At 49.9% G+C, this 27,712-nt stretch overlaps 1 protein-coding gene across 2 annotated transcripts in view; it reads left to right on the top strand.

Moving 5' to 3' along the window:
* The window catches only part of LOC136300182 (vascular endothelial growth factor receptor kdr-like), a 129,746-nt gene that overhangs the window by 31,415 nt on the left and 70,619 nt on the right, over positions 1–27,712 (top strand). For both annotated transcript variants that reach the window (XM_066202391.1, XM_066202390.1), the window contains exons 2-8: positions 2,751–2,847; positions 6,807–7,009; positions 18,515–18,642; positions 23,027–23,186; positions 24,705–24,841; positions 26,289–26,448; positions 27,213–27,330. In XM_066202391.1, coding sequence (XP_066058488.1) covers positions 2,751–2,847; positions 6,807–7,009; positions 18,515–18,642; positions 23,027–23,186; positions 24,705–24,841; positions 26,289–26,448; positions 27,213–27,330 — 1,003 coding nt within the window. The remainder of the gene's footprint in view (positions 1–2,750; positions 2,848–6,806; positions 7,010–18,514; positions 18,643–23,026; positions 23,187–24,704; positions 24,842–26,288; positions 26,449–27,212; positions 27,331–27,712) is intronic.

Genomic DNA, 27,712 nt, shown 5'->3' with positions numbered 1-27,712 from the left:
TGAGCAGTGCAATCAGAGCACTTCAGCTTCAGCAGGAGCCAGCCCAGCAGGTCTCCCACCCCACCCTGGGTTTGGGGACAAAGCCTGGGGAGCAGGGCTGTGGAAAAGAGGGGCTGCACTGCCAGGAACGCGCCTGGCTCTCCCTTGCAGCATCCTAACACCTCCATAAAGGCATGAATCTCCTCAAGCACAGGCAACAAGTGCGAAAGTGGAGCAGATCCTTTCTCCTCATCCAACACACCCCGGGGCTGTCCCCAGCCTTGCTTCCAAAAGTCAAGTCTAGCTCTAAAGGGACCAGGGGAGGTCAGGAGTATTGTGAGGCCTCACTGTGCCAGTTTGGCATTAGGTGTCCTGCCCTAGCACAGCCTGACCTTGCCCCCATAACTCTCTCTGTTTTGCCCTCAAAATGCTCTTTTCCCGGCCCACCGAGCTGTGGTGTGGCAGAAGGGGCACAGGCTGTGTTTATCTAAACCCTCTGTCACCTGCCAGCAGAGACCAGATGTGTGTGGCACAGGAATTCTCCTCCTGTCCTCTGTGGGGTAGAAAAAGCACTGAAATTCCACTTGGCTTGTTCCGTTCTTCAGCTCCCCAAGCCAAAATAAACTTTGGGCAAGAAGTAACTCAGAAGCAAAACCAGAATAATTGAAAAATACTTTGCTTTCTTTTAGCGAGAACGGTGTCAAATGTAAAAGCCCGGAGACTCTGCAGTCAGAACTGAGCCCAGGCTCTGACCCCAGGCCCTCTGACAGTGCCACACTTGCTCATGGGAGATCATGAGAGCTACAATCCAGAGTCAAAAGCCCAGCTCAAAGCCCCCTCTTAGCCCTAAGAACAACTGAAGGCACAAGGGGAGAGAAATAATCTTGTTTCAAAGCCCAGGATTTTCAAAGTCCTGGGCGAAATCACAGCATCAACAGCCCAGGGCAGGTCCTGGGAGGAGCAGAGTCCTGGGAGAGCCACAGGGACCCAGACCCCCCTCAGCTGGCAAATTAATGACGTTTGACAGACAAATTTGAAGCTGCTGGCCATGTCCTGGAGCATTTCTGCAAAGCTCAGCACAGTCAGTCTGGGGGGGCTGTGAAATGCCTCAGCACCATGACAGAACCTGTGCCAAGGCTCAGCCCCTTCCTGGCGGGAGCTGGCTCTGTCTGGAAACCAGAGGGGACTTGGAGCCAAGAGCAGGGATGGCAATGTCTCCTCTTGCAGTTTGGGGCTTTTTCTGTTGGTTCTCAGCTCAGTGTGATGCTGCTCCCTGCCTGTGCCATCCTGAGGGTGTTGAGGAATCTCAGTGCTTCCCAAATAACTGGGAACTGTGGGGCTGGAGCCCCCAGCTGCTCTGCTTCCCCAGCATTCCACGGAACGGCTGTTTGGAGGTGCTAAATAATGTCCCACAGAGCCACTGGAGAGAATTTGGGTTGGCCAGACTCCAACTTCTTATTCTGCAGAGGACCTTGGAGATGGAGCAGCAGTGCCAGAGCAGGGGGAGTGGGCTGGATCTGTCTCTGGTGGCCAGCACTGCTTCAAAGCCTCAGCCAGAGTCTGCAGGAAGGCTCAGGGGCTCCAGGGCAGTCCAGCAGTGGTGTCTGGGCAGGATCCCCTCTGGAAGGACTCCGTGGTGCCAAGAGATGGCACCTGCTGGCGCCTTGGCCTCTGCTGAGTTCCTGATGGGAGCTCCTGGAAGAAGCCAGAGACTCCAGAGTGGGAGTGGGTCACTCCCCACGCTGATGCCAGGCAAAGAGCAATTCACTGAAACCAGGCAGCGCAGAGATGAGAGTAGAGAGGTGGGGGCAGGAAAACCCCCGCCTCGTGCAGTTGAAAAGTTAAAGCTCAGTGTTTCTCTTTCTGCCAGACACGTTATCTCCCTGTCTGCTGCAAATAAAGCCCGTGCTGGGAGCCCAGGGAGGATTTCTGGCTTATCGAGTTCGAGGCTCAGGAGAAGAGAGAAATTTGAAGAGCAGGAGGGGAAAGAAAACACAGCTTTAATGTCAGAGCTTTGGGAGTGGAGATCCTTATCGGAGCCTGGTTTCTCCTCTCCTTGATTGCGTTACTTTGAATTTGGACAAAACAACCAGCCTGGCCAACCTCCACTTCTGGTTCTTCTCAGTTTCACTTTCCGAACATTGTCTCATTGTAGCAGGAGACATTTCCTGGGCCAGGAGATGATGAGACAGACCTTTGTCACCGCTGGTCATCAGAGGGCTGAGAAAATCTCTGATTCCCCTGGGAGCATTCCCCCAGCCACAGTGCCCACCAAGCCTGGGGCTCAGCTCAGTGCAGGATCTGGGAATGGGCATTTGGGAAACACCAGCTTTTCCATTGGCCTTTAATATCACAGGTGCTTCACAGAGCTGCTCCCCAGAATGATTGTTTTCTCTTCTCCCATTAATTAAAATGTAATGTATGAGCTCGCCCATCAAATTATTTCCCAAGGACGTGGCTCCTTCCACTTTTCTATGTGTGCAAAATCCTTTTGACACAGATCTGCTCTCCTAAATCTGCAATAATTCAGTGACAAAGCTGGCTCAAAGCACTGCTGGCACAACTGCAGGTGCTCGGCGGCAGAAGAGAAAGAGAGGAATAAAGGAAACAAAAACAAACTGAGGGCACCACCCGACCAAGGATAAATGCAGCACTGTGTGGGCCCTCAAATTAGGAACTATTTACAAAACAAAGAGTTTGCCTCGAGTGCATTGTGCTGCTCTGATGCCCTTCTAAACTAATGATGGTTTCTTCTTCTGTTTTTGGGTCAGGTCTCGCTGAGGAAGAGCATCTTCAGAAACCAAGGCTGAGCATTTCCAAGGACCAAATCGTCATCTCACCAGGAGACACCCTAAAAATAAAATGCTGGTAAGGGTTGCTCCGAAACAAAAGTTGGATTTTTGCCCTTGTGTTGATTGGTTTGGCCCAGCAGAGCTCCAGGACAGAGCAGAGCTGGGAGCTGGGGCTGTGTGCAGGGAGCTGCATGGGCTGTGACAGAGCAGGGAGGAGGGTCTGGGGTCAGCTCGGCCAAATTCTTTGTGTTGTGTCGTTCGGGGGCCCAGGCAAAGCCCTGAGTCAGCAGAGGGGAGAACTCATGGGAGAGGGACGTGCTGTGCTTGAGGGCACGGCTGGAAATCCTCTCTGAAACAGGGGCAGGTCCAGCTCCTCTGCAGCTAAAGCCACTCCTTTGCTCCCTGTCCATGAGGAAACGACAACCAAGATCACCAGGAGCTGCCACCCAGCCCATCACAGACACTTAAACAAGCAGCAGTCACTGTGTGTGCATTTAAAGACCCAGCCTGTTTAAACATAGCACGTTCTTTAAATCAGATTTAACCAGGACTTGTGAAAAAAAACCAAAGTGCTGCTGCTGTGAATCCCAGTCCTGGCACAGTGAGTGCCACCAGCCGTGTAAGGACCAGCAGGACTCTGGTGGTGACAGGGAGAGGATGCTCTGGGAATGGGGATACAGCTGACACACGAGGAAGGAGCAAACCCAGAGCACTCTGCTGTGCCAGAACACGCAGCAGCTGCTGGGTCCCACAAAAGGCCTCAGACTGAGATGGATGGAGGCGTTACTTGTTCTGAGGGGGATTTTTACACTTCGCTACCGCCAGAGGTTGTTCCTCAGGTTTTTCTCTGAAGGTGTTGTAGGAAAAAGGGCTCAAGGTAGCACAAAGCCTCACAATTTCTCTTTCTCTTACACACACACATTGATTTTACATCTTCTTGCAAGGTTCCCTTAGCTGGAGCCATTACCTGGATGGTTTCCTGCAGGAGAAGTTACTGAAAACAGTAAAAAAAGCAGTGGGGAAGGTGAATCTAAGCTTTAGGTTACACTGACACGTCCCCTCTGATTTTCGTCCCAGACTATTTAATTCTTTGTTATAGTGAAAGGTGAATGGGCTCAGACTGTGTAAATTTGGGATGTCTTATGGTTTTTTCCAAATCCCTCCAGCTTGCCGTGTGGCTTACGAGGTCAGAGCAACCTTCCAGGGGTATTTTTAGCTTGGCAAAGAGCAAACATGATGGCAATAAAGTCTGAGCAGTCCTTTAACATCTCAGTGGTGCTGTCCATAAAACCTGTGTGGACTCGAAGTCCCTGGGGTGCCCCGGGCCAATTAAATCAACAGTTCCCAGCAGTTCTCCATCCCCCACCTTCTTAATGTGGAGGAGCACCCTACTTTTCTTGTATCACCAGATGAATGAAAAAATAATTGAAGGAGCTACGAGCACTTCAGTGCCCTGTTGCTTTGTGGATGCAAAGCAAGAAATCCCCATGACAGGTTCTGAGAAACACGAAAGGATGTGAGCACCAGATGTGACATGGGACCAGGGCCTGGAGCAGTTCAGCTCCTTGGCTCGGGTGATCCAAAACCTGGGAAGAGAAGGGAAGTGGGGTTTCTGAACGCAGGATTCCCTGGATCAGCCCCTCTGGGGACGTCTGTCCTCCTGCCTCCTCTGCCACACTCGTGGGTTAGCTCCCGGCCCAGGGGAGCTCTGGAATTCTCTGTGCTTCCAGGGGCATTTAGGCTGTGTAAATGTCCATCCTCCCTTCAGCTCCAGGCTTTTGAGGTTCTTGGCCAAGATTTTCTGGTCTGTGGTAGTGGGGCCAAAGCTGCTGCTGCTGCCAGTCCCCTCTGGCAGGTGTGTAAAAATCCCAAAGCAACAGCCAAAGGCTTCACCTTCCACCGGGATAATGTATGGAAGGGGGGGAAAAGATTTAAGGAAGCTCAGGTGTGAAATCCCAGAGCTGCCCTGCAGAGCCACCAGTGCAGAGCTGGATGCACAGAGGAGGTGTGGGTGACAAAGGGACACGGTGACGTGCTGGGAGCTGTGTCTCCGTGTGAACTGCCTCTATTCCCTGTTCCGGGCCAGCAATCCCAGTCCTGGAGTCACCAGTGACGTTGGTTGGGTGGGGACAGACTCTGGGCGCTCGGAAGGACAACGGGAAGCTGCTCTGACGTGGGGTGATGCTGTCCAAGCCACCAGAGCATCCAAGAACGAGGGCGAGGCTGCTCAGAAGAGAGGATATTCCCACTTTTCCCAGTGCTCTCCTGCAGCCTTGTGCTGGGAATAACCTCAAGAGCCCAGCTCCACGTCCGCCTCCTCTGCAGGAAGGCGACAGAGGGACGGGCCGGAGCCAGGGCCAAGAGGATGTTGGTGGAAATGTCACTGGATGTCCTGGCAAACGTGCTCTGACTGCACCTCCTGCACCCCTGCAGGCCACTGGGGCTCTGGAGTTCTTGGCTAACTGGGAATTTCACCCAGATACACACTCTGGGCATTGCCATCCTGAGCCAGTGTGTCAGCCCTGGATTTCTCCCTGGCAGCACCGAGCTGGGCAAGTCCAGGGGTTCTCACCCCTTCCCCAGCCCAGGAAATGCCAGTGGGAATTCTCGGAGTGAGAGGAGACAGCCAACCCCCTGTTCTCGGGAGGAGTGGCTGCTCTGCAAGCACACACACAGCTCCCTCTCTCCAACACCAACTCCTTCCCCAGGAAAATCCACAGGAGATCATCCCCCAACCCGCCAGGTTCCACACTGAAAACCAGCTTACTGCAAAAACCACCATCATCTTCACCTCATAGGCTGGGCCATCCCCAGAGCCCTCAGAGGGAGCTCCAGGAGCTCCCACTGCCATGGCCTCCAGCACATCCAGCTGTGACTTAGGTCAGCCGGGAGCTCTGGGTCCTGTAGCAGGTGACACCCAGGCCCTGCTTGTCCTGAACTCCATGGAATTGCATTTTTCACGAGCTGTGCCTGGCGATCCAGCAGCAGAGGGGTCAGGTGGAGGCAATGTGCATTGTCTGCCCTCCTGGCTTGGTGTTCTGGCTGCTGTCACAAGGGGAATTGGAAAAAAATGTGTCCTGAGCAGATATTCCCAGATTTGTAACCTGATTAGTTTCAGGCCCTTCATAAAAATCAAGACTGAGTCACTGCTGATTAAGCAAGAAAGGTGATGCAAATTTACAAAAATATCCTCCTCTCTCCATGCAGCCTCACTGCAAGAAAATATACGTTAATTTAGCCGTTAAAATATGCAAAATCGTCTGCCTGGAACAAACATATAATTTTATCTGATGCTTTCTAATGTTTGAAGTGGCTGAAACACAGTGTTATAAAAACAAACTTGTGTTCAGGCACTGTGTTGGAAGAGAAATTAAACTTTTCTCCAGGAGCTTGCTGCAGTTCCCGCAGAGTATTTCAGGAATGTCTGGGGAACAGTGTGGGGTGATGCAGCTCAATTTCTGATGGGTGGAAGTGCAAACACTCAGTGACCTTTACAATTTATTTGGGAATCATAAGGGCAGGAGACTGGGAACTGTTGGAATTCTGGAAACTTGGATTTGGGGATTTTAGTGTATAGTAATGTGTGTGAGTCAGGATGGAGGATTTGAGGTGTTGTCTATGTCCTTCTTCTTCACCTTCCACTTCCTTCTTCTTCATGGGTTTGGGTGGTTTTCTGTAATTGGGTGAAAAAGGTCCACACTGCGGGCCTTGGGTGGTCATTGTTGGGTCAAAAGTATAAATAATACAGATGTCACCTCGTTATTGGGGGATTATCACTTAAATAACCTTGGAAAGAGTTAGGGGGACTCCATTTTACCTTGTTTCTCTAACTTGCTAGACTGAGCTCACGCTCGTGAGTCTGTAAATTCATAAGAAACGATAACCAAGTCCAAACTCAAACCCTGCATTTCCCATGTTATCCACCCTGACCTTGGCACAGCAAAAGAAACCAGAACTGTCACAGGGAACGGCTGGTCAGAAGAAAAGCCCAGTTTTGCCCGACCCATGTGTAATTTGGGTGTGTTGTGCTGGCAGGGGAGCCCCGTCTGTGAGCTGGCGGCTGCGGGAGGACAACCCCCGTGTGCACGTCAGCGGCTGCCGCGATGTCCCCAGGCTGGGCTGCAGCCAGCTCGTCCTCAGGAGAGCCACGGCCAACGACACTGGCTACCTCAGCTGTGCCCTCAACAGCACCCCCGAGCACCAGGGGCCCGTGGCCAGCATCTATGTCTTTGTCCAAGGTAAGAATTCCACTTCTTAAGTTGTGCTGGGCCGTGGGAGCTGTGTGAGGCTGAGCCGGCAGTGCAGGGGCTTCCACCTCTGCACCGGCCCAGGAGGAAGCAGCAGCTCTGACCCTGAGCAGACCAAATATATCTGGGGTTTCATGGCAGGTGGATTTTCATGCCAATTCTCAGGGATGTGAGAACCAGAGATTACCCCTCCTGTTCGGTTCCAGGATTTGAAAGCAGGATTGTCCCATCACTTTACTGTCCCAGCAGTTGAGTGTCCCAACTAACAGATACACCGACTTCCTTAAACAACCTTTCCTTTTAACACTAAATTCTTCAGTCCGAAAGGGTTTTGCTGTCACAGTGCTTTCCCAAAGATTCATCCTGAATGTCCAAGCCCTCTGTCTTTCCCCTCCTCCCCAGGCATGGACCATCCCGTCAGGATTCTTTGTAATTGCTCCCCTCCTACACATTTGTCCTTCCATCTGTGAGACATTCCTAGCAGAGCTGGGTGACTGCATTGGACATATTTTACTGTAAAAAAATGTCCCATTGCTCATTTTTGTTCCCTTTGAGCCACCTCTCCCCCACAAGTCAGAACCATTGAGTTCAAATCCAGGAACCAACGGAAGCAGGAACTCCAGAGGAGCGTGGTCCTCTGTGGTTAAGTGAATGCGACCTATTCAACAACCGTTCCAATAACGGGAATTTTTGTTAGAATGTTCCCCCAAAATGCTGGGGGGTTTTTTTCCGATCCACTTGACACATGCATTACTGAACACTGAATCATTTTGGATCTTCTTAGCTGAGATTGTGACTCCTCAGATGAAGGAGCTGACTTTTAGTGCCTTGGAGATGACATGAACTCCTCTGGTGCTGGATAGACTCAGCCTTCGCTTCCCCACAAATACTCGTGTGGATGAATTAATTTCATTTTCCTAGTAAAAGCTAAATTGTGGTTCTTTGAATCCCCTTACACAAATGCTGCAGAGGCAGTGAGTTTGTCTGATGGCATTTGAAGAGAGCTGCGAACCTCCACCTCCAGAAAACACAAATCTTTGCTGTCAGCTCTGACTCAGGGTGCTGTCAATGACGGTGAAGCAACACAAGGAGCAATTTCCATCTCCCAGGGGACTCAGATATGCCCACACAGCTAAATTCAGCTTTTGCACCTCCAGGTGAACACACCTGCTCCATTCATGTGGGTGACACCTTCCTGCCTGTGGAAAACAGTCCCTTTTTACCCTTATCCTGCTTTCCCAGCAAGTCTTCCTCTAATTGGAAAGTGGCTTTTTGGCATTACTTCTTAGTTCCTGAAGTAATTTTTTTTTCTCTCTTTCTATTTCCTTTCTGTGTTTTTTTTTCTTGGTACTCTGGTTGCTTTATCCACCCTGGTTCTTGTGCTGAGCTGTTTCCTTTTCCCATTACACCCAGCTCAGATGCCCCAGGTCCAACATTGTTAACCCAGCCTGTCCCACGCTGCGGGAAACTCAATTCTCTGTCCAGATTCAGTGCCCTGGCTGCCTACCCAGCCCTTCATTGCTCTGTGGCAGGAGCACGTGCAGGAAACGTTGTGGATCTTTTGGGACTGCCTGAGCGCTTTCCTGAAGAAAATATCCCAAGTTATGAAATGCCTCACCAGGGATGCTCTTGGAACAGAGCTGATCTAAAAAAAAAAAAAAATGGCAGGATGTCCTCCTGCTTGCCAAGGTTCTCCTGGCAAACAGCAAAAATCACCCTCTCAGGTGCACTTTAATTGTGTCCCACGTCCTCCGTGCTCTAAAAGCTCTTACTCAGACTCCTGTGCTTGAAAAGCCATGGAAGGAAAAGTGGGTGGAAAATCCCCTGGCTCGTCCTGTGCACCCCAAAGCAGGGCTCTGCCCCAGCAGCTCAGTCCAGAAGCTGCAGGTTCCTGCTGGGATCTGGCCTGCCAGGCTGAGGAAGCTGCCTGGCCCTGTGCAATGGAGCTATTTATACCTCAGCATGGATCTGTCCTCGGGGCACGCTCTTCCTGCCATTCAGTTCCTGTGGATATTTGTTGGAAGCCAGCAGGCTGTCCTGGGGACCAGGAAGCTGCTCTGAACTTAAACAACGACTTCAGAGCACACCTATGGCTTTCTTCAATATTTAAGCACGCCTTTTTGAAGGAAATTGCTGTGACAGTGTCTGGGCAGCGCTGAAAAACCCATCAGCTGTCTCCAAGTGAGGGAACTGACAGATCACTGGCAGTGCCACACAGGGGCGAGGCCCAAAACTCATCTCTGAGGAGGTTTTGTACAGAGCAAGTGCTCAGTGGGGGCTGAGCCAGGTGCAGGTAGAAAATGTGGAGCCAGCCCCCGAAGGCTGGAGATTCCTCTGAGGTTACAAGCCATTATTGCCAAAAAAGGAAGGGGAATGGTATTTTTCCCTTCATTCCTGGCCGGCTGCTTGACACCGAAATGAGAACATGATTGTATCGGAAGCCCTGTCACTGGCCATCATTTCCTGTGCTGGCTCCTGTTTTTCCAGCCTCCCTGGAGGGCTCTGTGAGCCCTGGCAGTCGCAGCTCTCCCTGTGGGGTGATGGAGCCGTGACCGTGCACATCCCTGGGGGCAGGACGGGCAGCTGCCACCCCTCAGCTGTGCTCAGGCACTGAGGGAGGCACAGCTCAGGAGCTTCATCCTGAATTAATTGTTCCCGAGGCCTTTTCTGCCTCCTGCTGCAGCGGCAAGTCCCAAGGATCATCATTAAAAGGGAGGACAATCCCTTCTCCTGTTGCCCGTCTCGGTGTTGGAAATAGAGAGTGGCCCAGGGCTGGAACAGAGATAGTTGGGAGTTCTCCACTGCGTTCATTCCATCTCGGCTCTGAGGGATAATCTCTGCAGGGAAAGGCAGGGCCTGGACCCACACTGCAGTGGCAGCTCCATGGAAAATGCTGCCACAGTCACCCAGACCCAGCATCTGCTTCCATCTGCCTTCTGCAGTCACCCCTCCTGGCCAAGGGACACCTCCCTGGGAGGAGTATCCTCATTGATTGCAGCCTTTGGGATCCCTGTGCCAAGGGGCAGGGCGGGCTCTGTGAAAACACAGACAGTCCTCTTGACAGTGCTCCCCTCAGTGTGTTATCCACTTCATCCTAATATTAAATCCAAAACACAGCACTGTTCCAGCTAGAGAAAACCATCTCTATCCCAGACAAAACCAGGTCAGCATCCAGTCCTTATCCCATATTTTATCCATCATGCCAGGTCCCACATCCCCCATTTTCCAATACCCCACTGCCTTTCCTGCCTCACAAATACACACAGATATCATTCCCAGCACATATAAAATTTAGCATGGCTTAGAGAAGGAGGGAGAAAAGGACAAATCAAGCAAAGATTCATTCCACCTTCCCAAAGGGCTACCCCAGGCTCCAGTCTAGACAGGAGTCAGGACTTGCAGCTCTCAGCTATTTGAAATACTGTCAGTGTCAGCAGAGTCCTGGGGGTGTCAGCTGGGAGAGCTCCTGGCTCAAATCCTGCCTCAGCTCCAAGATCCCCCAGCAGCCCCCGTGTCACAGAAAAGGATCTGCTGCGCATTTTGTACCCCTGAGTCAGTGACCAGAGCAAGGAACGAGCCTGCCCAGTCCTGCTGCCTCCACCGTGTGTGACTTTAGCGCTGAGGTCGCTGGAGCTGGGCACATCTTGAGTGCCAAAGAGGGTCAGGAAAAGCTCCTCCAGGTTTCCAAGCTGGGATTCCTGCCCGCCCCCAATGGCCCACCCCCCACAGCTGTAGGGGTAAAACAGGCACCACCTCAGTGTATGGGGCCAACAACATCCTTCAGCATCTTTTATGCAAAGGAGGGCTGGTTTTCTATTTCTCAAAATAATTATGGCCATGATAGAGCTGCTTCTGAAATAACTGCTTCAGAACCACCAGGCCCACCTCCCCTGAGTGCAGCAGGCACAAAATGCTGCGTGTGAGCCCAGTGCTGGCTGCCCACCGGGGCTGAGCAGGACAGGGCGGATTCCCCAGTCGCTGCTTGTTCCAGTGGGGCTCGCTTTGAACACACAAAGATTTAAACAGTGAACATTCTAACAGTGTGTCCCCACCCAGAGCCACCAGCTGCTGGTGTTTCACCACCTCAGTGTTAGTGTGAGTGGGGAGCACAGGGCTGAGGGAAACACTCGCTTCCACCTGTTTGGTTCTTAGCACTGGTGCTCACCGGAGCACAGGAAATCCAGAAGATGCCCCCCACAGAAAATTTGAGTTCTGGCTCCTTTTAAAGCTCATGTGGGCACCATGAAGGCACCAGCCACAGTGCAGTCCTGCCAGGAGTCCAGAGCACGAGGACTGGAACTCAAATTTGGAGCAAGACAGACATTTTTATGGGAGCACAAGTCCTGCTGAGGCCATTGCAGAGGGAAAAGGGGGATGCATCCCAGCACAACTTGTCCTGCTGGAGCATCTCCCTGCTGGTCAGCTCCAGGGAAGGGCAGGAGCTCTGCCTTGCTGCTACAGAGAGTGAGGAGAGGTGGTCCAAGTGCGGAGTTCACATCAGCCACAGCCCTGGGATGAGCAGCCCCAGCAGCCTCATCCCTTTCCCACCAGGAGAAATCTAAAGAGGCTGGAAGTGCATGGAAGTGTCCCTCAGATGAGATCACATTTTGGTTCTGATGTTCTTTGAAGCTGCTGCCTCCTTAATCCTCTTGACAGTTCGCAGAGATAACCTAAAAGTGAGAAGCAGAACTGCAGGGCCGGGGTGACAGCTTTGGGCTTTGGCTGGCTTTTCCCCAGATATTGCCAGGGGGAGCAGAGCTGGAGCTGCGTTTCTGCTTTATTTGAGGCTGCAGACTTGCAGCCAGACCTGGGCCAGCTGAGCAGTGTGCCCTGCGGAGAGAGTGGCTGTCCCTGTCCCACAGCCGTGCCGGGAGCGTTGGCTGCACATCCCAGCTCCGTGTCGGAGCACAGGCTGTGCCCTGGGCACGACCCTCGAGGACTGAGGGCTGCATCCAAGGGAAAGGCAAGATGCTCTTTGCTCTAATCGAGGCGTTCAGTATCTTCAAATCACATGCTGAAGGGTCTGACTTGAAAGCAGAGGACACTTGCAGGATGCCATGAGTGAGCAGCAGAGGTTCCTGGCGCTGGCAGTGACAGCTCCTGACAGCCGAGAAGGAAGAGAGGATCCCTCCTCGTGGATCGAGAATTTCTAAATGAAAGCCCAAAGGCCACCCTTCCCCCACTGCTTCCTTCCTGGTTTGTGTCCACTCAGTAGGTGCTAGTTGCTGAGCCTTCCCCAAGGTGGGAGGCCTGTTCTTAGCAAAGCTGCGGAATATTTTCTACAAAGCCAAACCTGCCTAAAATCTGGTGAGGGGGTCAGAATTGACAAATTCTTCTGCTGCTTGAAACATAATTTCAGACAAAGCATGGAGGTTTCTTTTTCTGTAGTGTCCTGTTGGGATTTTTTAAAAGTAAGTCTCCGTTTTGCCTTTATTTGCTTGGCAGCGAGAAGCATTTTGCTTCTACAGTTTTTGAAGTTAACACTTTTTAGAGTAATATTTTTTTTCTCTCCACAAATATTCCTGTGTTTCTAACAGTAATCTCCAGGGGAAGAATGCATTTCATTTGACCAAAAAACAGAATGCTTCATGTTGACTCAGAATGGCTTCTGGGGGTTTTGCAGTCACTTTTGTTTTGCCTAAAGAGAAAATATTCTCCTTTCTGTTTAATCTAAACATTCCACCACCAATTCTTTTCACTGGCCTGCCAAACTGAAAGGTCTTTTATTTTTCAAAGATCCACTTTCAAAACAAGTGCCTTTACAGGAGTTACTCCTGTACCTAGAGGCGGCTTTGATGGGTCACCAGGGGAAATTCAGCCGGCCGGGCTGTTTCCTTGCGCAGCTTTCCAAAACGCTCTGCCCCAAGTGTCACTGCACTGCTAATGCTGCTATTGCTGTAAAGAACAGGTTATAAACCTCCTCTCGGTGTTTTTGACCTTGATGAAGACAAACTTCACGGGGATTATGTCAAAACATTAACTTAAAGAACCTGTGAAACTCTGCCCCGGCTCCCCAGCTTAGGTACGGCTGAGTGAAGAAAATAAATGGTGAGGGCGAGGGAATTATCTTTATCTGGAACAAAGCGAGAGGCAAAAATGAGAATGTTCAGGAATTTCACGGACTCGAAGAGCCGTGAATGGCTGTCCTCAAAGGCCATTTAGTGCTCATCATCCTCGTGGGCTGACAGCACCTGAAGGGAGAGGCGATGTCAGCTCCTGGGCTTGGGGTGTGGGACAAATACCACGAGACAAATCGCTGTCACGGCGCAGGAATGAAAAAAACCCAAAATCCTCTGTGTGTGTGTGTGTCAGGAGGAGGTTTCAGAGGCACAGGCAGGGAAATAAAGAGCTGGAGGAGAGATTGAGTCTTCAACATGCTGGGTGCAGTGCTGAGGGGTTTAAATCCCTCGGCTTCAGGCAGGGTGGGGCTGTGGTGCCTCTGAGAGGGGGATGCAAGTGGAGAGCCCATGGAAAGAGGTCCCTGCTCTGCAGGTGACACTGAACAAAGAGCAGGGGTCACGGGGAGTCCTGGATCTGTGTCCCAGCCCTGTGTCCCAGCCCTGTGTCCTGGATCTGTGTCCCAGCCCTGTGTCCCAGCCCTGTGTCCTGAGTTGTGTCCCAGCCCTATGTCCTGAGTTGTGTCCTAGCCCTGTGTCCCAGCCCTGTGTCCTGGGTCTGTGTCCCAGCCCTGTGTCCCAGCCCTGTGTCCCAGTCCTGTGTCCTGGGTCTGTGTCCCAGCCCCGTGTCCCAGCCCCGTGTCCCACTGTGACTGTGGAGGTGTGAGGGGACAGCTGAGATTGCCCGTGTGAGCTGGAAGGACCCTCCCAAAGCTCATCTCGAGCAGCAATTAACCTCCTCCTGGACACTACAAGCACCTGAACATGAAGGGCTTCACCGCCTGAAGGAAAACAATGTTCTCGTGGAGACCTGACCTTGGAGTCGCCTTTGTGCTGTCCCCGGGGTCACAGTCCCTTCCCTCCCCAGCCCTCTGCTCCCTTCCTTGGCTGTGCTGTTTGTGTTCCTCCCGAGCCCTGCTGAGCCTGCCTGAGCTTCCTGCAAACTTCCCCTGACCTGGGGAGGCAGACATCCAGTCTGAGACCCAGGGCGAGGGGCTTTCTCTCGCTCCGAGCTGGGGCTGCAGCTGATAAGTCCCCAACGTGCTCCAGCTCTTGTCGTTCTTCACACGTAACGAGCTCTGCAGCCCGCAGTAAATCATTCTTTTTAATCATCCTCTGGGAATCGCTGGCTGTTTCTTTCTGGGTGAGATTCATAGGGCATTTCACCTTCCCGGCTCGGGAGGACCAGATGTGCCAAGGTACAGGGAAATACTCTGTTTCCATCAAGGGTTTCTTTGCTGAGGAATTTCCCCTCAGAGTTCAGCGTGGGTGACTGTGGAGGGGACAACACCTGCATTTCCCGTGCCACAGCTCTCCAGATCGCCGCAGTTGAGTGCAGTTGATTTACACCACCTGGAACTGGAGATCTTCCTCCAGGCTGAGCTTATCATTTTTAAAGAGAAGTGACCCTGTCCCCTTTGTTTCAAGACGTTCTGTCTCTGAGAGAGTTTTTTACAAGGAGTCAGCTGATTGCTGGTGGACTGGAGGTGGTGAGCGTGGTTGTCAAGCTGGCAGTGACGCTCCTGATGTTCCAGCAGATCATTTTTCCATGCCACTGTCACTCTGAACTACTGAGGGGTTTCAAGAAGGATCACTTTTTTTTTTTTTTTTTGTCTGCACAAACCATAACAAAGGTATCAGCTGACAGTTGATTAGCTCAGAATTTATCCTTTGTCATTCTGTTAAGCCCCAAGGCAGAGCCACTTTATATTTGCTTATCTGCTAAGTGAGCAGTCCAGCTGGCTGGAAAGTGCTGGAAAGCCTCTCCTTCCCAGTGGCACTGCCTTGCTCCTGCCTAGGAGGGAGTTTGAAGCAGGACACACAAGGTTTGAGCTCTTCTCTGTGTCCTTAGTGCTTGATGACTGAGATACTTGAGGCTGTCCCATCCCTGGAAGTGTCCAAGGCCAGGCTGGATGGAGCTTGGAGCACGCTGGGATGGTGGGAGGTGTCCCTGCCCACGCCAGGGTGGGACTGGATGGGCTTTAAGGTTCCAACCCAAACCATTCTGGGATTCTGTGGCATTTTTTTTTTTTCCTTTAGCACAGAGTTCCACAGTTAGGGGGGGAAACAAAGCCTCCCTGGCCTCAGGGACAGAGCCAGGTGCTTGACCTTCCCCTGCAGCTGCCTGGCCCTGTCACTGCAGGGTCACTGTCCCCTGATGGCCAAAGTGCAGCCCTCGCCTCCTGCATGGGCTCTCATGTCGAACCTGTCGCAGGGCAGCCCTACAAGCTGCTGCCACAGCAGCACCCTCACTCCAGGAGCTGAAATCACAGAGTATTCCCTGTTGGAAGGGACCCCCAAGGATCACGATCATGGAATCCAGCTCTTAAATGAACAACCCATACAGGGATCAAAACCACAACCTTGGCTTTATTAGCACCCTGCTCTGACCAACTGGGCCACTCCAGTGGCTCCCACAGGTATCCACCCACAGGTATCCCACCCACAGGTACCCCCACCTTTTTAAGAGCTCTGGTATTGCAGATGGAAACAGAAAAGCCCTTTCAGGGAATTTTCCAGGGAGGGAAAAGCCCTTCCATAGGCAGAGAACTCCCCAGGTTCGGGTATAAACTGGACAAAGCAGTGAGATAACACAAGTCACTGAGATAACAAAAATCCCTGAGATAACACAAATCACGGCCATCTGCTCTAGGACACCACCCATAAAATAGAAAACCTTTTTCTCTCTTAAAAAAAAAAAAAAAAAACAACACCAAAAAACCACAGTGAAAATGATGCCCAGGAGACCCAACACCCAGGAGTGATTAACAATCCCCCAGCTGGAGCCATCCTTTCCTTTTCCCAATCTTCATCACCCAGAAACTCCCTCTTGCTGCTGTTAAGTGCACGGTGATTTGAAGACACCTTCAAGATTTCAAAGAGTGATGGCAGAAGGCCATATTTATCTTGTTTGGCTTCCAGTTCAGATTGTATCTCATCTGGGGTAGTTCATCTGCAGCCCCTGGTTGGACGTGTGGCAATTCAGGAGCAGGCTGCTATTAAAAATCAGTTAGGGCTGAAATACAGCTTCTGTCCCATGCCCTGTAAATCCCTGCTTCCCTTCCCCCTTAGGTGAATCAGTAGCACCATACCTGTCCTATCTGCAGCTGGGAAAAGGTAGATCAATTTTAGGCCTCTTGTGAATCTGAAAATTTGGTGGAGATGAGTCTTGGAGTTTGGGAAAGATGGGGGAGAATGGGGTTCAATAATTATATTTTTTTTCCTGAACAGGAAATATTTTTGAGACATTTTATTCTGCTTTGACTAAGATGCATCAATCATTGCACAGTTCAATATTTTCCTGCATTTTAGGATTATTTCATATTTGTTTAGTTGCCTCCTTTTGATTTATGTTACTTCTTAAACAAACAGTGCTATTCTGAATTTTTTTTTCTAAAAATACTGGTAGAAATAGTTTTAAATTCAGTGCTTCCATCTTTTCAGTCAACATTTGATCCTGAATTGTGAATCTTATCAGGAAGCTCCTTTTTTCCTCAGCAGACTTCCTCTTGGCCTGTATCTTTATCCATCCATCCTATACCTTTTCCATCCTCTTGTCCATCCCCTGTCACGTGGCTCATTCCCTGTTCTTTCCTTTTCGCCACAGGACAAGAAATAATTGTGATTACATTTCCCCCGACACCTTTTTGCACTTCGTTGCAAACACACAAAAATCTACTTTCTCTGCTTTTCCCTATCACAAATAACCCAAGGATCTTCTTTAATTACCCAGTGTCTTCTTTTAAGTAGAATGAAAATAAAAATATTGTCACATTTGATACCTCCCAGTGTGGCTCAACTGGAGAGCAAGACTGCAGAGGGATTAAGCTGCAGGGATAAACACTAAACACATTTTCATAATGTGACTCAACAGGAGAATTTAGCATTTTTGGGAAACTGCACGAGACACTGAACTGAGTATAAATATTCCCTATTTGTTTTGGGGCTTGGACCAAGCTACAAAGTTGTGGTTCAAAGATCAGGTTTCTCAGCTCAAGGCTTGATTAGAACCAGGGCCTGCCTGACCAGAAAGTTCAGATGTGTATCTGAAACTTCCTAAATGTGGGGAGATAAGAGATCTAATGTTTTAATTCTAATTAATCTCTCTCCCATAACGTTTCCTGCAATGCCCTTACACCAAAGCACAGCCAGAATAAACCAGTGGCGTGGAAGAAAAGCTTGCATAAAAAGACAGAGCTGGAAATTAGAGAAATCATCCAGATTTTTTGGTCTTCATCTGCCTTGGGTCCAGTGCTTGTGCTCAGCCTCTCATCCTGATGCCTCAGGAAGGCTGAGCTGGAACAGAGAGTGGACAGAGGTAGAGAATAAAGTAGGGATTTATTGAAAGGTCCTTAGGGTACACCTTGGGCAGGACAGGGCCTGGCCAGGGCTGCACCCAAGGTGGGCCCAAAATGGGCACAAAATTCATGGCTAGTCACGAGGTCTCACACTTTGATAAGTTTTGGTCCATTTGCGTGTTGGGGTTTAATTGTCCAATTCCAGCTCCAGGCTGTGAGGTCCCATCCTTCTTGTTCCCCCCTTCAGCCACCCTTGTTTGTGCTTTTGGGCCTGACAGTTGTCCTTGGTGTGCAGCAGGAAAAGGATTTGTTTCGTGTCCCTGCTGTGTGCAGAGCTGAGTGACACTGAGTGTGAGCTCAGAGCTGCACCCCTGGGCAGCACAGAACCTGAAATACATGAAAACTGAAACTTAAGGCATCAATCCCAGGTCCACACAGGAATGCCACATCTCTGGTCCTTGCACAGTGCCCTGAGTGCCTTTTGTAAAACACCATCACCACCTCACACGTGGCCTTTCTGTCACACACACAGCTCCAACCAACACTTGCTCTCCTCCTGATGAAGCCCATGGATCATCTTGTCTGCTAAGGACAAAACTCCCAGTTCTCAGAGCCCAAATGAAGCTCCAAACCCCACAAAAGGCAGCAGGGCCACTCTTCTGTGTCCATCCCTGCCTTGCTGTGGTTGGGAGTGAAACTGGGGTGGGTTGTGGAGCAAAGGAGCTCCAGCTCTGCACCGAGCTGATTCCCTGAGGGTTAATTCCGGGTGACAACTCTTGGGTATTTCCATTCCTTAAGCAGAGGCTGTCATCAGTCAAGAAATCCATGTTGATATCCCCAGATGAAGGACAGGAGGGCTCCCAAGGCCCAGAAGCATCTTGAGCTGGTAACCCATGAAGTTTTTCACATGCCTGCACAGAAATCTGCCGTTCTGGGCAATTTCTGGATGAACGTGGGGCTAAACCCAAGGAATTGACTCTAATCCCTGTGTGACAGTGGCAGGATGACACTTTCTGGGCAGTTCGGTGCTCACACTGCCGTGCCCTTGCAGTTTTTCCAAATCCATGCTCTTTTCCCTGCAGACTTCAGGAACCCATTTGTGGAGATGCACTCGGAACACCCCGACATCATCTACATCGTGGATGAGAAGAAGACAGTGGTGATCCCCTGCCGGGTCACCTCCCCAGACATCACACCCAAGCTCACCCAGGTGAGACACGGCTCCAGAGAAGCTCAGTTCAAGGTCTGGGCTGCCAGCAAAGGGGGGGAAAACCACAAATTTCGATGTATAAATCTGGGTAAATTCCACTAAAAAATAGGAAAGACACTGAAAATCCAGAAACGGGAACCTGTTCTCTCAATTTATTGTTGACCTGGGTAAAAAAGATTTTTTGGGGATTAGGCTGAGTTTATCACATATTTATTCTATGTCGTGGCTTGGTGTTCTTCCACGAATTGGCAGGGGTAGATGACAAAGCACTATTTCCCTTCAAAATGATCTGTATAACACCTGGCTCTCTCTGAAACGTTCTCTCTTTATACATTGAACCTCCTGAGAACAGCTGCCCCTTTTTGCTTCATTTCACCAACTCAAACCAAGTTGGGAATCTCGGGAGTAGATGGCTCCAGCATCCATCCCTTTGACAGCAGTGACACCCGAATGTCAAGGTTACAGCACGCTCTGTGCAGGCCAAGGCTCTTTGGGATAATAAAAATGGAAATTTCAGGTCTGGGCCCTGATCAGTCGATGGAGTCACTCATTTAAAGGGCTTCAGAGCTGCTTTCCAGAGTGGCCTGTGATGGAATGAGGAACAGGACAGAGGTCTCCTGGCTCCAGTCCTGCATTTTACATCAGGAATTCTGTGCCTTTCCATTCCCCTGCCAGTCTGACAGCCCAGGAAATCCTAAAGGGAGCAGGAGCTCATCCTGTGCCGCTTTTCCAGCCTGTTCTGGAGGGGCTGTGAGACTGTTCTGGATATGGCAGAGAGGGATCTGAGCACCTCTGCTCCTCATGGAAGTTCCATGCCTTAGATGTCCCCTTCTCCTGGGAGGCAGCACGTGGAATCACAGGGGACTGGGACAGGGCTCCAGCTCCTGCTGGGACTCATGGCACGTTCCCAGTAGAGGTGCAGAGGGACAGCAGGAGTCTTACTGCTTTGGAGATCTCTATTTTTAAATCTCATCAGCAGGGATTAAACTGGGGAAAGAGGCTCCTCTCCAGTTATCATCTTGGGCTGGATAAGTGTTACCACCTTCTCTCCTTGGCTATAAAAATGAAACATCCCCGTCTGATTTGAGTCTGCTTCACCAGATTCATGGCTGGAGCAGTGCTGAAGACCCTGGGACCATCAGGGTGGCCTTGGAATTCCCCTCTCCACGTTTATTCCCTCACTGATGGGCAGCCCTGCACTTCCTGCCTCCCCGCTAAATTCCCAGTCATTTCTCCAAACACAAACTGCAGCCTGGCTGCTGGAATGGAATCTCCACTGAGATCTCTCCCACAAAAGGTTGTCCCCAGAAGAATTCCCCCTCCCCGAGGCTGAGCAGCTGGGGCTCAGGGCAGCCAGGCAGAGGCTGGGCACAGCTCTCCTCAGGAAGCTCTGGGATCCAGCTGTGGATGGCACCCCTGGCATGGCCCTGGCTGGGAATCCCACTGAGTGACTGATCAGGGCCCAGACCTGAAACTTCCGTTTTTATTATCCCAAAGAGCCTTGGCCTGCACAGAGCGTGCTGTAACCTTGACATTCGGGTGTCACTGCTGCCAAAGGGATGGATGCTGGAGCCATCTACTCCCGAGATTCCCAACTTGGTTTGAACTGGTGAAATGAAGCAAAAATGGGCAGCTGTTCTCAGGAGGTTCAGAGGCACTGCCTAGAGCAGAGGCTAGACAAGATTAAGGGAATAAAAGTGGGCATTTATTAAAGGCCTTCAACAGGTTCGCCTTGGGCAGTCAAACGCCTCCGAGGCTATACCCAGGATGGATGATGGTCATGAGTTTTTCAGACAATTATAAGCTTGATCCATGATCAGGGGTTAATTAATCCTCCAATTACAGCTTCAGGCAATGAAGTCACATTCCCGGGGTTGCTCTCTCCCAATTCACTTTTGTCGACACCTTTTGGGGCCTGAGGCAGTGGAGTGTCTGTCTGACCAAAGGGTGAAGACAGTTTACTAACACTCCGTATGGGGTTTGGAGTTAAACACTAAAGCAATTCAGGATTTGGAAAGTAGAAATGATAAAACCCTACAACATCACCCCAGCCCCAGACGGCGGCTCCCGGCCGGGAGGAAGCGGGGCAGGAGAGGGAGGAGGGGTGACAGAGGCCATCAGACAAACTTAGAACATCCTCTCCTTCCAAATTTAATCTCCAGGAGACAACTGGAGAGGGAGGACAACACTTCAAAGGGAGGAAAGCCACTGTGATTTCCTTCGAGCAGAGTTGACGCGAGTTTTTTTTGTTTGATTGTTTAAATAGGTATTTGTGAATATTTTATGGAGACGTTTAATCTGTGTGTGGTGTTGAAAAGGACCTCCTGAGCAGGGTTATTTTTTCTTCCCCCTTCCCCCACGCATCGGGGAGCAGAGCTGCCAAACCCTGAAGTTCGGCTTTACCACGTTTTATTATTCTTGTGGAAAATGGACTCTTTGCCACCGTGAATTAAGTTCCTTATGTTACCATTATACTTTAAAATCACTGCACTCTCTTTAAACGTGCTCAGAGAAAGGTGCCTCTTGCTTTCACTAAGCAGATCCCAGCCATCTCAATAAATCATCTTTGTTATTAATAAACTCCTGCTAAGACACACAACTCGGGCTTTTAATTTTGCTTAACGTGATTTTAATTCGGGGCAAAAAGAGCTTTTTCAGTCATGTCAGATCTGTTTAGTCACTGATGTGGTTCAGTGTGCATTTGCCACTTCCAGCTTTGACCTTCATGAGTGCTAAGGCATGATTAAGCCTCAGGTTTCAGATCTCCTTCTGTAATTTTTCCTATTTTTCCTCACGGTTCTAAACAGAGACGCCACAGCTTGATCATTTCAAAAGCATTTACAAGAAATCCATGTTTCCTACTGCTGTCAGAAGAGATGCTGCTCCAAAAGACAGCGACTGTCTGGCTGTCCCCACTTCCCCCTGCAGCATCACCAGCTCCTCAGCCAGAATTCCTTTGGGTTTGGTCCGTGCTGGAATTGTGACAGTTGACCCAAACCAAGGCCAGCCTGGTCACTTGTGTGTCCACAGCTCCAGGCTGCAAGCTGTGTGGAACAGGAGGATGGTTTAAACTGAATCCAATTTAAGCTGCCCTGCCAAACCACAGTCCTGACTGCTGGGAGACAAACGGGAGCTGCACTCAACAGGAATGGGAGCAAAACTGTTCCATCAGGGGTGAAATTCCTGCTTTCAGCCTCTTGATTAGCTCCCAAAGCTAAAGCAGGGTCTCTCTGAAAAGGAAAACCTCCCCTTCCCTCCTCACCTTTGAGCAGCCAGCATAGGAGGAGGAGGGAGAAGCAAATAAAGTTAATTATCATGAGGTAACTGCAGGCACACTGAGGTTTGCCCAAACCTTTCGTTTTTTGGGCAGAAGTGATCTCAACACTCCCAAAGAGCATCCTCAGTCCTAAAGAGCCTCCCTGTGTCCTGCTGGGAAAGCCAGAGCTGCCTGTGCTTCCATTCTCCCCCAGCAAACACCTGAAATGGGGCATTTCAGGGAGCTCTTTTAATTTAACATAGTTCTTTGGTATATTATAATCCAGGATTTTCAAAATTTTTGGAAAGTAAATTACATTCCCTCTAGCAAGTAAAGGATTTCCCTGTGTGTTAATAATAACAATAAACTGATTATTCCCCCCAACAAAAGCCAAGCTGCTTGACACTGGTGTTGTCCAAGGGTAGACAGAGGAGGGTTCGTGCTCATTAAATGATTTTTTGCTCTAGTTTATTTTCCACATTTGCCTTTTCTATTCTCCCTTCTTCCTCATAAGCAGAACTGAGAGTGTTTTTTCAAGAATCTCAGAACATTACAGGTATTTATGAATTTAGGACAAAGAGTGCCTTAGTCCCTTTATTTTTGTGGTTTACACTCCTAAGTCACCCAGGCTGCTTCCATGGAAGTCCATGGGGTGCTCTGAGAGTGTCTCCCCACTTTCTGTGGGATAGAATCTGGGAAGTGCCCACAGACCAGAGCTCATAGATCACCACGGTCGGGTGAGTTAGTGAGTAATTCTGATTTGGGGAGAGTCTAATTTCATGCATGTTTTTAAATTAAAATGAGGCAAATACGTGGTAGCTCCATGTGGCACTTGGAGGAAACACCTCCAAAAAGACCACCCCACAGGATTTGTGTAAGATGAGCATGACAATTTCCAGAGAAGGGATGAGGGAAATGGGATCTGAGAGGACTGGGACTCCTGGATCGGATGCCCAAGTGCTGAGTTTCAGAGGCACTCCTGCCTTAGGGAGGGCTTTTCTGTTTGCTCAGGCTGCTGCACATCTGCGTGGGCATTGCCCCCAAATCCCTGGGGCAGGTCAGAGCCCTGCCCCGCCCCTGAGGCTCTGAGGGGAACGGGATTCTCACTCCTTGTCTGTTCCCTTGCAGTACCCTTCTTCTGCAGAGATCAACTTCAGGAGGATGCTGTGGGACCCCAAGAGAGGCTTTGTCATCCCCTCCCACGCCTTCGTGCCCTCCGGGATCCTCACGTGCTCGGCCCACGTCAACGGCAGCATCTTCAACTCCTACTACATGGCCCAGAGACTGGGTGAGTGCCGGGGAGCACTGGGAGCTCCTGGGTTATTCCTTGGTCAGCCTCACTTTTACCTGATACATCTCCCTGGGATGCATCTCCAGCAAGTCCAAGCTGGAATGCTCAAAGTAAAGTCCTTCTTCCTTTTTTTTTTCCTCCCCTATTCAATAGAACTTGGATTGGAGCCACTCCTGGTTTTGAAAACCGACCAAGTGCTGAGGTGGTGCGAAACAGGAGTGTTTGCTTTGTTTGCTTGGATTGAGCTGTATTTACATTAAAACAACTGCTGGTTCAGGACAAACCAAACTGCAGCTCTCTTTTTGCTTCTGGTCATTAACCACGTGTGATCATCGTATAAAAATCTCACTACACTGCTAATTCACATCTTTGCTTTTTATAGATTTTCTCTTGGTGATTTACTACACCATTTCCCTTGGATTTACAGCTGAGCTTCAGCTCATAATTAAAATCTGAATTTGAAGCAACCAAACATTAAATTTTTGAGTGCTGGGCATTTATATGCAACCAATTAGAATTTATTTTTCTTTTGTTTTCCAAGTATGTTTTTTATCTCCTCATATATCTTCTATTTACTTGGACTTCATTCCCATTAGCTCATGGCACCCTTCTATACAATCAGCACTCAGCTTTGAACAACAGCCTTGTAAATTTGTGTGGAAGCCAAGTAAAAGTCCTGTAAATATCTCTCTTTCTCCGTTTTTTTTCCCTTGTTGGAGTAATTTTTTATTAAAATCATGAATGCAGAATCTCTTAGGCCTCCCTCTGCAGCTCAAAAGGACCCAGGAAAGCCCTTTCTGTCACGTGTCACTGTCACTGGTCAGGTGTGGTTCGGGTACTGGGCACCAGAAACTGATGGAAGTTCAGAGCTGATGTATTTAAGGCCTTGATAAATGTGTAAGAGCAAGACTTGGGGATCCCATTCAGGGAATTGGAGATCCCCTTCAGGGATTTGGGGATCTCATTTAAGGATTTGGAGATCCCATTCAGGGATTGGGAGATCCCATTCAGGGATTTGGGGATCCCATTCGGGAATTTGGGGATCCCATTCAGGGATTTGGGGATCCCATTCGGGAATTTGGGGATCCCATTCAGGGATTTGGGGATCCCATTCAGGGATTTGGAGATCCCATTCAGGGATTGGGAGATCCCATTCAGGGATTTGGGGATCCCATTCGGGAATTTGGGGATCCCATTCAGGGATTTGGGGATCCCATTCGGGAATTTGGGGATCCCATTCGGGAATTTGGGGATCCCATTCGGGAAGGAAAGGGAGCTGGGCAGGACAAGACCAGAGAAACATGTCTCATGTCCAAGAAAAGTGGATCCTCTCGTTTTGAGGCCCTTAAAAGGAGGAGTTTCCACCTTTGGAGACTTCTCTGTGGAGCTGCTGAGGGGGCTGGAGCCATGGCCCAGGGAAGAGCAGCCATTCCTGACTGTGTCCATGGGATCAGGGTGGATCCCAGAGTGATGCAGGGAGAGCTGCTGGTCACAGCTTTGCCTCTTCCATTGCAGAGGGCAGAATACAGAACCTGGCTCTGAAGGCAAGTGCCAAAAAGCTGCTGGTTGGAGAAACGCTCAAGCTGGAGTGCAAAGCAGAGACCTTCATCAACGGGCGCATCGAGTTCGTCTGGACGTGTCCCCGTGGCACAGTGAGTGCATGGAAATCCTGTATCCCCCCTCTCCCCAAAACCCACTGGGCTGAGAAAACCTAATTATTACTCATTCTGAAATTACCCAACCATTCATAAGCATGTCATTGATTGAACTTTGTGTTTGGATGAACCTAAAACTTCTCTGCCCTTCCTGAGGCTGCAGATTAAACTGCAAACGTCACTGAATAAACCCTGGCAAGAAAAGCCAGGAGTGTTTCCTTCTTTTTGGGAGGAAAAACTCCTTCATTCCTTCTGTCCTGGCTGTCTCACATGACAAGTCTCAAATGCAGGTTGTAAGCTGTCAATCCCCCCATCCATTTTGGTGTTGATGAAGCAGGAAAAAACAAAGGAAAAACACAGCTGAACCTCTGGAAATCATCCCCAAAGAATGCAATGTGAATTCTGAGTCTTGAGCTCTTTGTGGATACAATACAAATGTGCCAAATTTGAAGCAAAATAAGTAAGAGATTGAATATTTGAGGTACCAAACCCTCTCATTTCTCCTAAAAAAAAAAAAAAAAAAAACACCAAAAAAACAGAAGGGGATCATTTCCCAAATCAGTTCATTTGTCTGAGATTCCACTCTTGGGTTTGTTTGGTGCTGAGAATTAAAATAATTGGAGGGTTTTTTTCTGTTCAGTTCAGCAAAATGCGCATTGTAAAGAAGCATCTAAAACTTCTGGGAAGGTGTAAAATCTGATTCTTAAAAACTGATTAATTTTGATTTGTTTCCTTTAAAAAAAAAATTGTCTGAGTTTGTTTTGGTGAGGAAACTACTGAAAATTTAACACAGGATTTATAGAGGTCCAAGCACTACAGAGATACTGAAATTGGTTTCTTGAACCCCATATGGTGGAGAAGATTTCTTTTCCTATGAACTCTCCTTATATTTCTAACATTATAAATGTAAAACTTCTTGGCCAAATCTCTGGGATCAAAAATCCTATCGAAAGCAATAATGCTTCCTAAAATTCCCCAGGAATTTGCATTGGCACTTGGCTGTCATAATATATTATATTTCTGTCATAATATATTCCTTTTAGAAAGCAGGAGGTTTTTAATACAGAAAAAATACTGACTGTGACCAAAATAAATTTAAAAACCCTCAAAGCCAAACCCTCGGAGCACAGCTCTGACCCTGCAGCAGTTTTACCCTGAGATCCTTGGGGTTGGGTCCTGGAGAAGGGCCGGGATGCATCCCCTGTTTACCTGCCCAGAATTCAGTACATTTCCACTCTGCTTCTCCCTCTTATTAGACTTGAAAATGAAACTTCACACAAGAGCTCTTCCTGCTGATCTGCCTTTTATATTATTTATTTCAGCGACGGGGAGATGTGATGGGTTTGATAGAGATCACTGCTTTCCTTTACTGGCAGCCTTTGCAAGGGTGAACACAATAATCCACTTTCTGCTGTGTTTTGACCCTCCTTTTTGTGACTCCCAGCACCCTCACCCCAGGAGAACGATGGACCAGAGTGACGTCGTGTACAAAGTCGGCAGCAGCCTGATAATTGAAAATGTCACCGTGGAGGACGGGGGCCTGTACATCTGCAGGACATTCAATGCCACCAGGCTGGAGGCCAATGTCACTGTCACTGTGTATGGTGAGTGTGCTGCGGCCAAGCCAGGATGGATCCGGGAGGGCTCAGCTCAGAGGATAATGGCAGGCTGTAAAATCTGTTGATTGAAATGGCATCAGGGAGAAAGTCAACCATTAATCATCTATAACCTCTAATTAGTCAAAGCCAGTCAGCTCCCATGTCTTCAAATGAATTCAAGAGGTCCATTTAGTGGGATCCTGGGCAGGAATTGTTCCCTGGGAGGGCGGGCAGGCCCTGGCACAGGGTGCCCAGAGCAGCTGGGGCTGCCCCTGGATCCCTGGAAGTTCCAAGGCCAGGCTGGATGGGGCTTGGAGCAGCCTGGGACAGTGGGAGGTGTCCCACCCACGGCACGGGGAGACACTGGATGGGCTTTGAGGTCACTCCCAACCCAAACCCTTCTGGGATTCTGTGATGTCTGAGGGAGCTGAACTCTTTGAAAAAGCTGGCACCACATGTGGTTGCTGAGGGCCTGGAAAATCCACCCTGCGGGCTCCACATGGATAAGAGCTGCCCCAGGCATTTCCCACACTGGTCATGGGGCAGTGCTGGTGCCCATCCTCTGCTCTCCATGTGAATTCCTTCATGTGGGAACAGCCCTTCATGGCTGAGGCTGGGCTGCTCAGGGGAGCTGAGGGAACAGCTCCGTTCGGTTCTGTGCAGGTCTGTCTTGGAAAAAATCCCGTGTGGGAACGGAGCCGTCACAGGTGTGAGCTCTGTCCTGTGGCAGGGCTGCCAGCCCAAGTCTCCCTGCTCATTTCTCTTCCCAGAAAAACCCTACATCACCGTGTCCCACAAGAAAGGGCCTTACTACGAGATCACCTCAGGACACAAGTCGCTGAAGCTGGCTGCCAAGGTGGACGCCTTTCCTCGGCCCTCTGTCACCTGGTGAGTGCCCCCAGCAGCAGCAGCAGCAATGCCTGAGCTCCTTTGGGAACCCTGTCTGGAGCAGATCACCACCATCCCTCAGCACACAGCCCAGGGGTGGGAGCTGGGAATGCTCAGAGCTGTGGGCTGAGCTCAGCTGAGGAGCTGTGGCTCTGCTCTGGGCTCCTGGGCCAGCCACCCCTCATTCCCAGGCTGTTTTCCTCTCCTAGCCAGGCCAAGAAAGGTCCCTGCAGAACAATAAAAAAAGTGTGTTTCACTTTCCCTGGACGCAGAATGATTTGGGAGATCCAAGGAGAAAGCTCTCGGGGCAGGGTTGCCTGCTTACCCCCAGCAGGGGCGGGCAGTGTGCAAGGGGACAGGGCATAACGGGGAAAGGATGCGT

This window comes from Chamaea fasciata, unplaced genomic scaffold (assembly GCF_029207755.1).
Source record: "Chamaea fasciata isolate MVZ Bird 193981 ecotype frontalis unplaced genomic scaffold, bChaFas1.0.hap1 SCAF_22, whole genome shotgun sequence".
Taxonomy (NCBI): Eukaryota; Metazoa; Chordata; class Aves; order Passeriformes; family Sylviidae; genus Chamaea; species Chamaea fasciata.
This window is presented reverse-complemented; position numbering and strand designations above follow the sequence as displayed.